At 58.7% G+C, this 13,085-nt stretch overlaps 1 protein-coding gene across 6 annotated transcripts in view; it reads left to right on the top strand.

Annotated features, from left to right (window-relative positions):
• Positions 1-12,871, top strand: part of PSD (pleckstrin and Sec7 domain containing) — a 48,251-nt gene extending 35,380 nt beyond the window's left edge. For all 6 annotated transcript variants that reach the window (XM_027667285.1, XM_027667290.1, XM_027667287.1 and 3 more), the window contains 7 exons: positions 6,501-6,544; positions 7,750-7,928; positions 8,773-8,843; positions 9,424-9,581; positions 9,904-10,048; positions 10,658-10,801; positions 11,053-12,871. In XM_027667285.1, coding sequence (XP_027523086.1) covers positions 6,501-6,544; positions 7,750-7,928; positions 8,773-8,843; positions 9,424-9,581; positions 9,904-10,048; positions 10,658-10,801; positions 11,053-11,286 — 975 coding nt within the window. In that variant the 3' untranslated portion in view covers positions 11,287-12,871. The remainder of the gene's footprint in view (positions 1-6,500; positions 6,545-7,749; positions 7,929-8,772; positions 8,844-9,423; positions 9,582-9,903; positions 10,049-10,657; positions 10,802-11,052) is intronic.
• The last annotated feature ends 214 nt before the right edge of the window (positions 12,872-13,085 follow it).

A 13,085-nucleotide genomic window follows, 5' to 3' on the forward strand; every position in this document is an offset into this window, starting at 1 on the left:
CTCCCACCTCTGAGCTATAATCACAGAAACGCTTGCTCAGTCTAATCCCTCAGGCTATTTTTTTTTGCCTGTTTCCCCTGGGAGCAATATGCTGCCCTGCCCCAGCTCCCTTGGTTCCCCCCAGCCTCAGGGGCAGCCCAACGCATCTGATGTGCCAGGCACCCATGCCCCCTCCCTCACAAGTTGTGCCCAGTGATCTCTATGCCAAGCAGTTAGGATAGAGTGGAAAATTTCCCCCTCTCCACTGGCTGCATCTCCTGCTCAGTCAAGCCTAACTAAATTACGCATCGATCCTGGCCTTCTGCAAGGATGCCCAGCTCTTTGCATCTTCACAGGAGCAGCTGCCTGAAGCATCTCCGTCCTGCCTGTAACCAGCTGGGTGGCTCTAGCTACTGCCTGACCTGTGAGGGACAGGCAGGAGTGTTAACCTTGGGGTGGGCACTAAAGATGGAAGGTCTGAGCACATCTCCACTGGACCCATCTCCTACCAGCTTTATAGGACTCTGGGGTGGACAGGGCTGCAGCAGCAGCTCTGAAGCCTGCCCAGATGGAACCGAGTGGAGATGCCACCCAGCCCCTGGAGCCCAGAAGATGCCACCACCGCAGCCCCACAAGAGCCCAGGAGGGTCCAGCCACCTGCTGGACCTCCACAGAGAGGAGGCAGGGACGGCCAGCTGATGCAGCGGGGGCAGCTCCATCAACTCTCGTGGCATCAGCACCAAGGATGCTGTCCCCGCGGGTGGGACCTGTCCCCGCGGGTGGGATCTGTCCCCACTGGTGGGATGCCGTCCTCCCGGGTGGGATGCTGTCCTCCCGGGTGGGATGCTGTCCTCCCGGGTGGGATCTATCCCCGCGGGTGGGATGTGTCCCCGCGGGTGAGATGCCGTCCCCGCGGGTGGGGTGCCCGCCGCCAGCCTCTCGGTTCGGCCCGGCCCGGCCGGTTGCCGCGGGTCGCCATTGGCTGCGGCGGGCGGGGCGGGGCGGCCCCGCCTCTGTCGGGAGCCGCCGCCGAGCCCGGCCCGGCCCGGCCCCGCTTCAACAGGCGGCGGCGGCGGAGCGGCCGCGGCGGCAGGGCAGGGCCGGGCAGGGCAGGGCAGGGCAGGCAGGGCCGCCGGGCGCCCCGCCGCCCCCCCGCCGCCGGCGGCAGGATGATCGGCGTCAACAGCATCAACAGCAGCGCGGGGCGCATGCGGTCCCGCTCCATGTGCTCGGTGCGCTACGGGCGCAACTACCGCGGCGCGGAGACCTTCTGCTACGGCTGGCCCCAGCGCTCCCGCACTCTCAAGCCGGTGCTCTACACTGACCTGGTGGTCAGCCGCCTCCAGAACCGTCGCAAGAAGAAGCCGGTAAGCGGCGGGCCGGGGGAGCGGGTGGCTCCGCGGAGGGATGCGCAGCGCTCTGCGCCCCGGCGGGGACATGGGCAGGCGGACGTGCCCGGACAGCCGCCGTCCCGCCCGCTGGAAGAGCCTCAGCCCTGGTATGGATGTAGCGATCAGCCAGCCCCGTCTCCCTCTCCTGCCTGCTTTCTGCGGAGCCGGGCCCCCACCAGCCCGCCCCTCCGCCCGAGGATCCCCTCCCCAGCCCTGCCGTCCTTCCCGCATCCGACCCCGAGCACAGGGGTTGCGGGAGCGCGGCAAGACCTGGGTGACATTGCGCCGCTTACCGTGGTCTGACAGCAACGCTTGCTCGAAAACATCGCTGCAAGAGGAATCCAGGACAGAGCCGTACCGCTGGGACCAGCCCTCCAGCTTAGCATAAGTGACAAGCTCTGCGGGCTCCCTGCCAAGGGTTGAGCTGCGCCGTGCCGTGCCGTGCCGTGCCAGCCCGGCCAGGGCAGACTGGCACCCAGCTGGGCGACGGGGAGAGCCGCAAGGCAGCGCGGAGGGACAGTGCTGCAGCCCCGGCTCCCAGCCGAGCGGAGCTGGAGAGAAAGGAGTGGCAGCCTGGACAAAAAAGGGCTTTTTACTGCCAAGAGCTTGCTCGCTGTGAGCCGGCATCCGTTTTGGAGATGTTAGGCTGGTGCGCATCGGTCCTGGGTGGGAAGAAGCGAACAGGCTGTCTCTGGGCGCGTCCTGCCTCGGTCGGGTGCCTTGCTCTCGTGTAGCAGCGGGAGAAGAGTCTACGTCGTCCCCCTCCTCTCAGACAGGTTGGGGCAGAGCAGGCAGGGGTACCCCAGAGCTACCTGGGCCGCCCCCGTGGCCAGAACAAGCCCGGTGGGGCCATCGGGGCCGTGCCAAGCCGCGATGCTGTCATAGCGCAGTACGGTCTGGGGGCAGCATTAAGTTGTGACGCACTCGGTTGGAAACATGCAGTTGGGAGATGCTCGGTCGCTGCTTCCCGCGCTGTGGGGCTGTGCTGGGAGGGATAGAGGGGTCTGCTGTCCTGGGAGTAATAGTTACCTGGGCAAGGAAGGTTTTAAATATTTTCAAAGAGATTGGTGCAGCTTAGATGTTACTGAGTTGAAAGTATGGGGCTGGGATAGGCAGCTGTCCATTACTGACTGCAGCAGGGTGGAAGGTGATGCACAGGACACTGTCCCAGTGGCAGCCCATTCTACAGGGAAAAAAGTCTGTTCCCAAGTCACTCTGCTCTGTACACACTGGAGCCCCTCTGCAGTGGAGGGGAGGAGGGACACACGGGATGTGCGCAGCAGGGGCTGGTGTGTGCCAGGTGATGAGTTGTTCTTGAGCATGGGTTGTACGTGCTGTACAGGCAGTGACGGTGTAGGGAGGGCTGCCAAGGTGAATTACTGACCCAACATAGGTACAGTTCCATTTAACGTACAGCCCTGATCTGACCCAGCTGTTTGTATCTGCAGAGCTGGGGGTGTCTGTGTGCCTGGGGGACCTCACAGAGCTTTGTGGCTGGGTGTAGAGAAGATATTTTGCTAAGGAAAAGTTGGGGAAAGCCAGCAATTGACCTCTCATACTGAAATGCTGCCATGCACAGAGAGAGGGAGAATGACTGCAGGGAGGGTGTTTGGTGGCTGTGAAGTCTGTCTTGAAGAATGTCATGCACTCGTGGATGGTCACAGGTCTGGCAAGAGGAAGGGGAGCCTTGACATGCACAGGGCATCTTGCTGCGCAGAGAGCTGAGCACTGTGTTGTTTAGCACAGGAACTAGCAGACTGGAAAGGAGATGTGTCTGTAAGAGTTATGCCGCATAAAAGAGGCACTCCAGATAGGGTTAAACCCTTTATCCAGATGCCTAAATTTCTGCGTTAACCTTCATCTGTTACTTGAGTGCTGGGCTACAGCCCTCAGTACAATCCTGTGCCAAAGCTGTGTCCAGGTCAGCTTGTTACCCAGCTCCCCAAACCACCACTGAATCTTGCCTCTGGTCTGGTCTGAGCTGAGGAGTTGAAGGGGGCTGTCTTCTCCCTGCCCTGCTCCCATAGGGCTGTCCCCAGCAGGGCTGGCACTATGGCTGGGCTGGAGCATCAGAGCCACCTGCTTCTTGCCCAGTGCAGCCCCTCACCTCTCCTTGAGACATTTGCTATAGCAGGACTCCAGGACATCCTCTCAGCCTGCTTTTGGGAGCGAGGGCACCAAAGAAAGATGTTGTTGATTCAGTTAGAAATCCCACTGGGACAGTATATTCCTAGGTCTCTTCAGTATTGCGCATGTCTAGGGCAGAGCTGGCTGGCTGGCCTGGCATGCTGCAGCAGTGAGCTCATAACTCAACAATGGCAAAAAACCCCAACCATGCTTGGGGTCGTCCATAGTGGCATTTGGCCAGTGCCCAGCTTTCTCTTGGGCAGTGCTTGCAAGTGCAGAGATACCAAGAGGTGCTGTCCTTTCGGCCCAGGAGGAATCAAACCACAGAGCAAAGAGAACCTGGAGAGGGACCTGCTGGTTTGGTGTCTCTGGTCTCTGCTGACATGGTTGTGAGTTAGGCTTCAGGAGCCTGCATATCCCATGCTTCCCCAGCAGAAACAGTCTGTACACCAAAGAGCACACAGTTCAGTGGACTGACGGGCAGTTGTTCTGGTACAGTACCAGAACAGCAGGGTGGGCATTGTGGCTGGAGTGCATCTTCTCAGCTAAGACCAGGGCTGAGTCCATCAGCTTTGTTCTGAGATTGGTGTTGGCTGGGATTGGCATTTAGCCAAGCAGAGTCTTGGCAGGATTTAAGTGTAGACATAAAGCTTTGCATTGCCCTCTCAATCCCCACAGTCTCCCTGTTTGCTTCTCACTGTCTCCCTGCACAGGAGTGCTGAGCAAGCCCTGCTCCCTGACTCTGAGTTGGGGTACTTGGCAGCCCCTGCTGGACATGGGCTTGGTGGCGTGCTGTCAGGGCTTGTAGCAGGGCAGCTGGAGCTTTTGAAAGCCGCACGGCTGTTCAGCCTTTGAATTACTCGCCGACAGAGCCCAGGTTTTTGTAATGCAGTACTCTGCCAGACTGTTATCCGGCAATGTGCCATCCAGAATTACTCCTCGAGCATCTTCTGGTATCAGTTCATTCACTCTGCATTTAGCAGTAATCCTCCTGCAAGCCCTGCATGGGGCTGGGGTCCTCTCCAGTGTTGCACCTTGCCCTGCCCTCCAAAGTCCCAGCTCAGCTGGCTCACATCTCCCTTCCTTGAGGGCAGGGAGATGACACCTCTCTGTATTGCCACTGAGCCAGGTAGAAGCCAAGCCATTTGTCCCATTCTGCCCACTCTTTCCAAGGTGCTTTTCTGCCGTTTCCAGTCCCCACTTCTTTGTACCGTTTTTTTTAGTCTCCTTTTTGTGTCCGTTTGTTTTCGGCATTTTTCAGCTGCATCCGTGGCAGTGAGTAAGATCCCTTCTCTTCTGTTTCCCATGGTGACTCCTTATTATCTACATTGCTCTGAGATGCCTGCTTAACCCCCTGCTCCACTCCCAGGTTATGTTCTGCAAGGCTTTGGATTGTTTTTTTCCCTCCAGGCTCTTCTTTAAGTCTCTCTTCTCCTCTTGCTGCCAGCCCACTGATGGGTACCTCCTGCTCACAACTCAGCATCCTGCCCCTCCAGCACTGGGGCTGCTTGAATGGTTCTGGAGTCAAATTTTCTCTCAGGCTCTGAGGCCATAACCCCCCTATAGGCATCCTGCCTTCCCAGGAGAACCCTAGTTTCTGCCTGCTAGACTAGGACGATCCCTTCCCTCCTTCAAGAAACAAACTGGTGCTATTGCCAGCATTTCCCCAGCAGGAAAGTGCAAGAGGAGCTGGGTTCCTGCTCCATCCTGGCTGCTGCACCTCTTGGGAGTGATGGATGTCCCTTCCCCAGACACCGCTGGGGCCTGTGTTCTGGCCAGCATTCCTAGGCTCCTACACGCCTCCAGTTGTACTTTCTCAGCCACCAGCAAGATCTCTCAGCAGCAGTCTCCGGCCCAGTGATGGATGTTGACAGCTGCATGAACAGCCTGTGCAAGACTCAATTATTTTCCTCCGAGGATGATGCCTTCCAGATCGTGCTCCAAAGCCCTCTGTGAGCACTGTGTTGAAACCCTCTCTGGAGCCTCTCTGATTGCAGAACTGTACTGAGCACTGCTGGCTTGTACCCAGCTTGGACCAAACAAACACTTGGGAGCAGGGCCCTGGAGTATCCTGCTGCAGGCAGGCTTGTCTTGCTCCTGTGCTGAAGTATGGGCACTGGGTCCTGCTTTGTTCAGCTTGGTGGTGTTTGGGTCCCCAAGGAGGGAAAGGTGCTTGAGGGTGCTGTGGAGGGGCAGGGCCAGGCCACAGCCACTCCAAGCAGCAACAGCCCACCCTGCCTTGACCAGCCACAGTGTCCTCTGGGGGCCTCATGAATGACAGCATGCCAGGGTCTCTGCCAGTGCTGGGCCAGTGCCATGCTGAAGTCTGTCCCAAAGCTGAAGTGTGCTCCTGCGAGAGCAATGCATTGCTGGGGAGTGCTGGGTGCTGCCATGAGCCCATCTCTGCTAGCCCAGGGCAGATGGCTGACAGCAGCAGGGTTGCTGGCTACGGTCTGTTGTGTCATGAAGCTGCTGAGGGCCTTGGAGCAGACTGAGGTCCCACTGAGCAGGGTGAAGGCAGGCACCATCAAAGTCCATCCCAAAAGCTTGCTCTCCTTGGACTCAGGCCTCCTGAATGCTGTTGCTTTTACCAGCCTGGAACACCTTGTAGTGGGGAGAAACAGCTCTCCCAAGCACTTGGAAATGTTTGATGTGCCTCACCATTATGCTGCTAACGCTGTAGCACTGTCACAAGGAGGTAGAGTGGAAGGGAAAGAAAGGAGAAAATGCCAGGCCCATCCCCAGCACCATGCCTGGAATGTGCTTGGGGTTGCAGGTCCCGTGGTACCCAGGAGAAGCAGTATCTACAGTGATGTCAGTAGCCCTAAAACAAGGTCCACCAGCTAGTCCAGCCAGGACAGGGCTGGACCAGGACAAACTGACGGGGGATTACCTTCACCTCCAGTACCCCTGAGCCAGTCTGGTGCACCTTCTCTGTTCCCTGGAGCAGCCCCCCATCTTGGCACCAGTCTCCTGCTGACGCCCCTTCTCTTCTCTCTGCAGGCACTGTACGGCTCCATCAAGAACGAGAAGCTGCAGTGGGCCATGTAAGTACCCCCACGGGAGGTGCTGCCGCCCGGCGCTGGGCAGGCAGTGAGGCCACCCAGTCCCAGAGGCCCCACAAGCCATGATGCTGCAGTGCAGGTGCTCCTGTGATGATTTGGGAAGGAGAGGGAGCTTGGGATGGACTGGGCTGGGGCTGCAGGCAACATACCCCTTGCTGCCCTCAACACCTTCCCCAGCATGCTGAGAGAAAGCCAGCTAAGGCCAGCTTCCTGCGGCTTGGTGGCCATGCCCGTGGTGGCAGTAGGCAGGCTCTGGGGGTGCTGTGGCTGTGCCGGGGCCCCACAGGGTGCCCGCACCTTCGCCCACAGCTGCCATCTCCAGCAGCAGAAGCGGCAGCGCCTGCGCTGCAGGGATTAATCAGCCCAGTGGTACCCAGCGCTGAGCGATGCACTCGGCCGCTGCCATGGAGACGCCGGCAGATGCTGAGGGGTTTAATTAGCAGCAAGCGGCTGAGGGAGGGGGGAGGCAGCAGCTCTGGGCTCCCACATCTTCGTGCAGGCTGGGGGGAGCAGCACCAGTGCAGCCTGCCCACAGTGAGGAGCCATGGCCTGGTGGGACAGAGCTGCCTACATACTGCCCACATCTGCTCCTGCCCTCAGTTGGTACTGCCCGAGGCCTTCCCACCACAGTCTCCCTGCACCCCTTCGCTTCTGGCTTGGGGCCCCATAGTCTGGCTGCCACCCTGAAGGTGTGGGGACCACAGCCTGGGTCTCTCTTTGTGGGTGAGTTCCATTCTAAACCCTTCTTCCGACCACCTGGTGACCTGTAAGCCTGTACACCATGGCCTGGGGAGCCCTGGTAATGCCAAGCCCTGGGGTGCTGCTCCTCCATGGCTCCTGGCTCACCAGCCTGGCTGGTGTCAGTCCCATCCCTGGCCAAAAAAAGGGCTCCTCAGTCCCTGAGGTAGGCAGGTGCCCCACCCTGAATTGGCAGCAGACACCGCAATGCCCTGTCTTTCGAGGGGCCAGGCATCACCTCAGCTGCATAGAGGGACAGGGGCACATGGGCATGGCTGGGTTTGGGATGCTCACCAGTGGTGGTGGGAGACTGCTCATCCTGGCCTGCTGCTCCTGGCTTCCCTTTCAGAAGCCAGGCCTAAAAGTTGGAACAGCCAGTGGGGAACTTGGTATTTGCTGTCCCCAGCAAGGTAACAAACTCTTTCCCCACCCAAATTTGTGATTGTCAGAGATGAGGAGGAGCTGAGAAAGTCCCTCTCGGAACTGGCAGACCCCAACCCAAAATCCATCAAGCGCATCAGCAGCTGCAGTAACCCCTTTCTGGACTTCTCCCAGGACTCCAGCATTGCCACCTACAAGCACGGGCTGTTAGTCCGCAAGATCCATGCTGATCCTGACTGCAAGAAAAGTAGGTGCCAGGGAGCCCATGGGAGGCACTTGGGTCAAGAGGGCACCAGTGAGCTCCAGAAACTAAACAGGGTTAAGCAGGGCAGGAGTCACTGTATGATGTCTAATGGTAGCAGGTAGCATCATGCCAGGCTTCAGCATCAGCCCCCTGTGTCCTCTCTGTCTGTATGTGCCAGGCATAATTCAGCCTTCAGGCTGGGGAGCTGGAAAGCTTCTCCTTGCCCATTCACCTCCACCATCAGGGCCAGGCAGAGGCCAAGCAGGCCGGCAGAGCAGCCCCTGCCCACAGCACTGGGAAAAGCTCAGGCAGAGAGGTGGGCTGGGGTGGGATTCCCGGGGGTTGCATCCCTGCCACAGGATTGCAGGGATAGAGGAAGGTGTCCTGTGCTGTGATAAACAAGACACATAGTAGGCTGCTGCTGGTTGGGCACTGCCAGGCATGTTCACTGTATTCCCAATAAAATCCCCTCTAAGCCCTGGCCATCTAATGCCGCCTAGATCTGATTAGATGCAGCCGCCTTCCAAAGCCAGCATTACCTGGCAGGCAGCACCGCCTCGTCCCCCGCCCTGAGCGGGGAGGCAGTGGTGCATCCTAGCACAAGCAGCGAGGCGGGAGCGCAGCGGGCTGGCCCCGGGAGGCGGCAGGCGGCCCCCTGCCAGCAGCACCATCTGCCAGCCACGCGGCCGGCACGGGCTCAGGTGCGCAGGGACAGTCCTGGCGTGCTGCCCGTCCCGGGGGTGGGGTGACGTGCGTCGTGGCAGGGCTGGCTGGAAGAGGATGGGGGTTGCCTTCCCCCCACTAAGTGCTGAGGATGATGTCTGAGCTGCTCTCTCCTCCCCGGCAGCACCCCGAGGGAAGCGAGGCTGGAAGCCCTTCCATGCCATCCTGAAGGGGATGATTCTCTACCTGCAGAAGGTAGGCAGAAGCGGAGCCACCTGTGTCTGCACCAGGGAGAGGGATTGTCTCCAGCCCAGGGGGTGGGTCATGGCAGTCTCCACAGCTGTGAGAGGGGCTCCAGCAAACAGCATTGCAAAGTATGGCCTAAGCAAACTCGGCACCATGCATCCTTGAGCCATTGCTTGGGGATCTGGTGGCATCCCTGTTCCCAGGGTGGCTCAGCCTGAGCAGTGAAAGCAGCTGCTAACTGAGAGCCCTGCATGCAGGGGGCTTAGCTGGGGAGACAGGGGGCAGTGGGGTCTTTGCTCTGGGTGGGAGGTTGGGCTGGACATCCAGTTCCCTGCAGGCATACATGCTGCCCAGCTGTGGGCAGTGGGGAACAGCCCTTGTGTTATTGCCAAGCCAATGCACCCAGGTTGTGCAGCCTCTCCCCAGGGGGGTAGGATGAGTTGGAAGCAGAGCCTGCAGCTGGCTGGTGGAGGGTGGTCTCTAAGCCCTGCCACTGCCAGTGCTAATCTGCAGTACCTGAAACCTCACAGAGCTGACTCATAGTGGGCTGCATCCCTGAGCTGGCTCTGAAACTCCCCATGATTTGCAGGAGGAGTATAAGCCAGGGAAGGCGCTGGCAGAAGAGGAGCTGAAGAATGCTATTAGCATCCACCATTCGCTTGCCACGCGGGCGTCTGACTACAGCAAGCGACCCAATGTCTTCTACCTCAGGACAGCTGACTGGAGGGTCTTCCTCTTCCAAGCACAGTGAGTCCCTCAGGATCACTGGCTGGGCCCCACGCTGGGACGCAAGGGCTCGTCTGACTGGGGGTAGGGTGGGATGGGGCTTAGGGCCACATTGCTCTCTCCTGTCCTGGCCCTTTCTGGAAGGAAAGGGACCCGGTGTCAGTGCTGAGCTTTGTCCAGCTTCTCTTCTTCTTACCCTGCTGGGCACAGGATTGCTGGGGGCAGAGTCCCGGGTACCACGGCTGGCCAGGGCCAGGTCTCGGGGACTTGGATCTTGTCTGCAGGGCAGATCTCTCTGTCTTTGACACAGACAGCCCATCTGTGGTATGGCTTTTTTCCTTAGGAACCCCGAACAGATGCACTCGTGGATCACACGCATCAATGTGGTGGCAGCCATGTTCTCTGCGCCCCCTTTCCCCGCAGCCATCGGCTCCCAGAAGAAGTTCAGCCGCCCACTGCTGCCCAGCTCGTGCACCAGGCTGTCCCAGGTGGGCCATGGTGTGGGGGCAACTGTGAGCATGGGACAAACCCCCTGGGTCTCCCAGTGGCACTTTTCCCTGTGGAGGGACCTGTGTGGTACCATGCTCCCCACTGCCTCCCAGTGAGGTGCAGGGTCGAGGGATTCACAGAGCAAAGGGGTACTGAGGTTGTGGGCAGACAGTGAGGTCTTGTTCCCGGCAGTGGGGACCGGAGTCAGGCAATAGTTAGACCATGGAAGAGAACATGGTCCCGCACCACAACCTGCAGGGTCCTGACAGGGACCTTGAAAGGCAACTGGCTGGGGGGATTAGCTGGCACTCGTGCATGCCAGGGCAGATATTCATAGAGCAGAAAGGATTTAAAAAAACCACCAGCCTAGTTTTAGAGGGATTAAATTCTTCTGCTTTAAGACTGCAGTCAGCCCCTCCACAAGGTGAGAGCAGACAGCCCCCAAGGGCCTATGATTTTGCCTGCCATTTAGAAAAAAAAATCAAACCCAGAAACAGCAGCTGAGACCTTGGCTGGACCTATAAGGGGAAAAACCTATTCTGTCCCTGGCCAGCTCACACTACCAGGGGGATAGACCAAGGCACTGACATGGTGTCACCCTTCCCCAGGAGGAGCAGGTGAAGAACCACGAGACCAAGTTCAAGACAATGTCAGCAGAGCTGCTGGAGCATCGCTCCTCACTGCCTGAGAAGAAGGTGAAGGGCAAGGAGTATGAGGAGCTAAAGCAGAAGGAAGAGTACCTGGAGTTTGAGGTGAGCCAGGAAATACCCCCCTCTACCCTCAGGCCCTCTGCCCCTGCCTGCTTGGCCGTTCTGAGCGATGGGTCCAACCCATCCCTGTCAGATGAATTGCACTGTGTCACTGCCACAATCACAAGCATTCCCCTGCCCTGGGCTGCTGGCTGGGATGGGTGGGGCCACGAGCACCCCCTGACATGGGGATGCTGTGCAGGGGACAGTACCCACCTTGCCAACCTCTCTCTCTGCTGCACTGTGCCCCCCAGAAATCCCGCTATGGCACCTACGCCATGCTGCTGCGGGCCAAGCTGAAGGCTGGCTCCGAGGACCTGGCAGCATTTGAGTCCACCCTGTTTGACACAGCGGGTGGGGAGGATGATGGCCTGAAAAAGTCCCGCTCCAGCCCCTCGCTCAACGCAGAGCCCTCCAGCACGGCCACCAAGGTGAAGCGCAATGTCTCAGAGCGCACTGGCCGCCCCAGCCACCCCCAGAAGTCCTAAGTGAGGGGCATCAGCCACCTGTGCTGCAGCTCCATTCCTGCCCCCCCAGCAGGGGGGTGGAGGCCATGTGCCCGCTGAGACCCTGCATGTGTCCGTCTGTTTGCGGCACAAGCTAGAGGGGGTGACAGCCCTTCTGCAGCCGCCAGCACCAGCCATGCAGGGCCACGGCCCATCCACCGGAGATGATGGCAGAGCAGGACAGTCCCTGGTCCTTGCCTGCAGGAGCTGCCCACACCATCGGCCCCATCAGACTTGTTCCTGCCCCTCCTTGTCCTGCATTTGGCTGCAGGACCTACTCTTCTGCCCCGGGAAAGGGGAACAACTGAAACCCACCTGCTGGCCTCAATTCTTCAATGGTTTTAAAAAAAAAAAAAGACAAAATTGCAGCAAAACGAAGCCAGCGGCTGCTTCTTCTCCAGCTCCGTCGTGCCATGGGGGTAGATGGGAGGGGGCCAGTCCTAACCTGTCCCCTCTTCTGGGGCTGGTGGCCAGGGAAGCCAGGGCAATGGCACCTGGTCCCCTCCCTGCCACCTCAGTCACCTCTGCACCCTCCCCGCTTTCTTACAACTTTTGAACAGTTTTTGTGATACAGTTTTGCACTTTTTAGTACCAGATCGAGCTGACCACCAGGGAGGTTTTTTTGGGGCTACTTTTGATGCTTTTTGAGAACTGTTTAAAAAAAAAAAAACAAACCAGAAACTCAGCCATTTCCTGTAGGCACTGCATTCTGGGGAAAAGAGGCTTTTACAAGGACCTGGGGCAATCCAGCTCCTCCCTGCCCTGCAGCAAACTGAGCATGGGCTCCTGTGTGTGCTGCTGCTGCCTGCTTCCCCAGCTCCACTTTGGCACCAGCAACCCTTTGGGGAAACAGCCTTGTGGCTGCCAGCAACAAGGAGGCAGCCTTGGGATGGCAGCACCTATTGCTGCACTTGTGGCTGCATGGGATGCTGATGGGCCGGTGCTTCATGACCCCCATTCCCCCTTGGCAGCCTGGACAGGCCCTGTTTGCCATCTGGAAGTGATCATCGTCCTCGGGGCATGTTGGGCAGCAGTGTATAAGTACTCCCAGTGGGGCAGTGACCCCTGGAGCCAGGGCTGACATGTGGGTCCCCACTGCCCTATGGGTCTGGCACAGGCTGGAGCCAGCTTTCCTTCCCACACCTCTTCTCCAACGCATGGCCAGGGTCTCAGAGGCTGCCATGAAAGCCTGGTCTGCAGCACTGCAAGGTCCTCAGGCTGCAGCAGCAGTGGTGCAGCCCCTTCCTCAGCCATGGGCTCCCTCCTTGCCAAGGAGTGGGGCAGACTGGGGTGGCCCCCATCACTCCAGGGTGGGCTGAAGGATGGTTGTCCAGAGCAAGGTGCAGGTAATGGAGCATGGCTTCAGGATTGTCCAGAAAGGGGTCTGGGGACAGCAGAAGGGCTGTGAGCAGGGGCACACACGCAGTTCTCGGCTGCCTGGGACCTGGCTGGTTTCAGCACTGACTTTGCGAATGTGTCAAACTTTTTATTCTGCTCTTTTGAGTCTATTGCAAAAAACAAAACAAAACAAAACAAAACAAACAAAAAAAAAAAGAAAGAAAAAAAATCCACCCTTGCCCCAGGTGGCTCAGGGGGGAAAAAAAACCTTTGTACAGCTTCTCTCGGTTACTGAAGTAAAACTCGCTCTTCACTTCTTGTGTGTGCTGTGGTTTCTTCCCCACAGTTGGGGATAGCCCTGGCACAGAGGGATGCTGAGAAGGGGCTGGCAGCTGTCTCCTTGCTGCCAGACTCCCAGACCGAGGCAGAGTTCAGCAGGGTTA

The sequence above is a fragment of the Corapipo altera genome, unplaced genomic scaffold, assembly GCF_003945725.1.
Source record: "Corapipo altera isolate COAL_440 unplaced genomic scaffold, ASM394572v1 327, whole genome shotgun sequence".
Lineage (NCBI taxonomy): Eukaryota > Metazoa > Chordata > Aves > Passeriformes > Pipridae > Corapipo > Corapipo altera.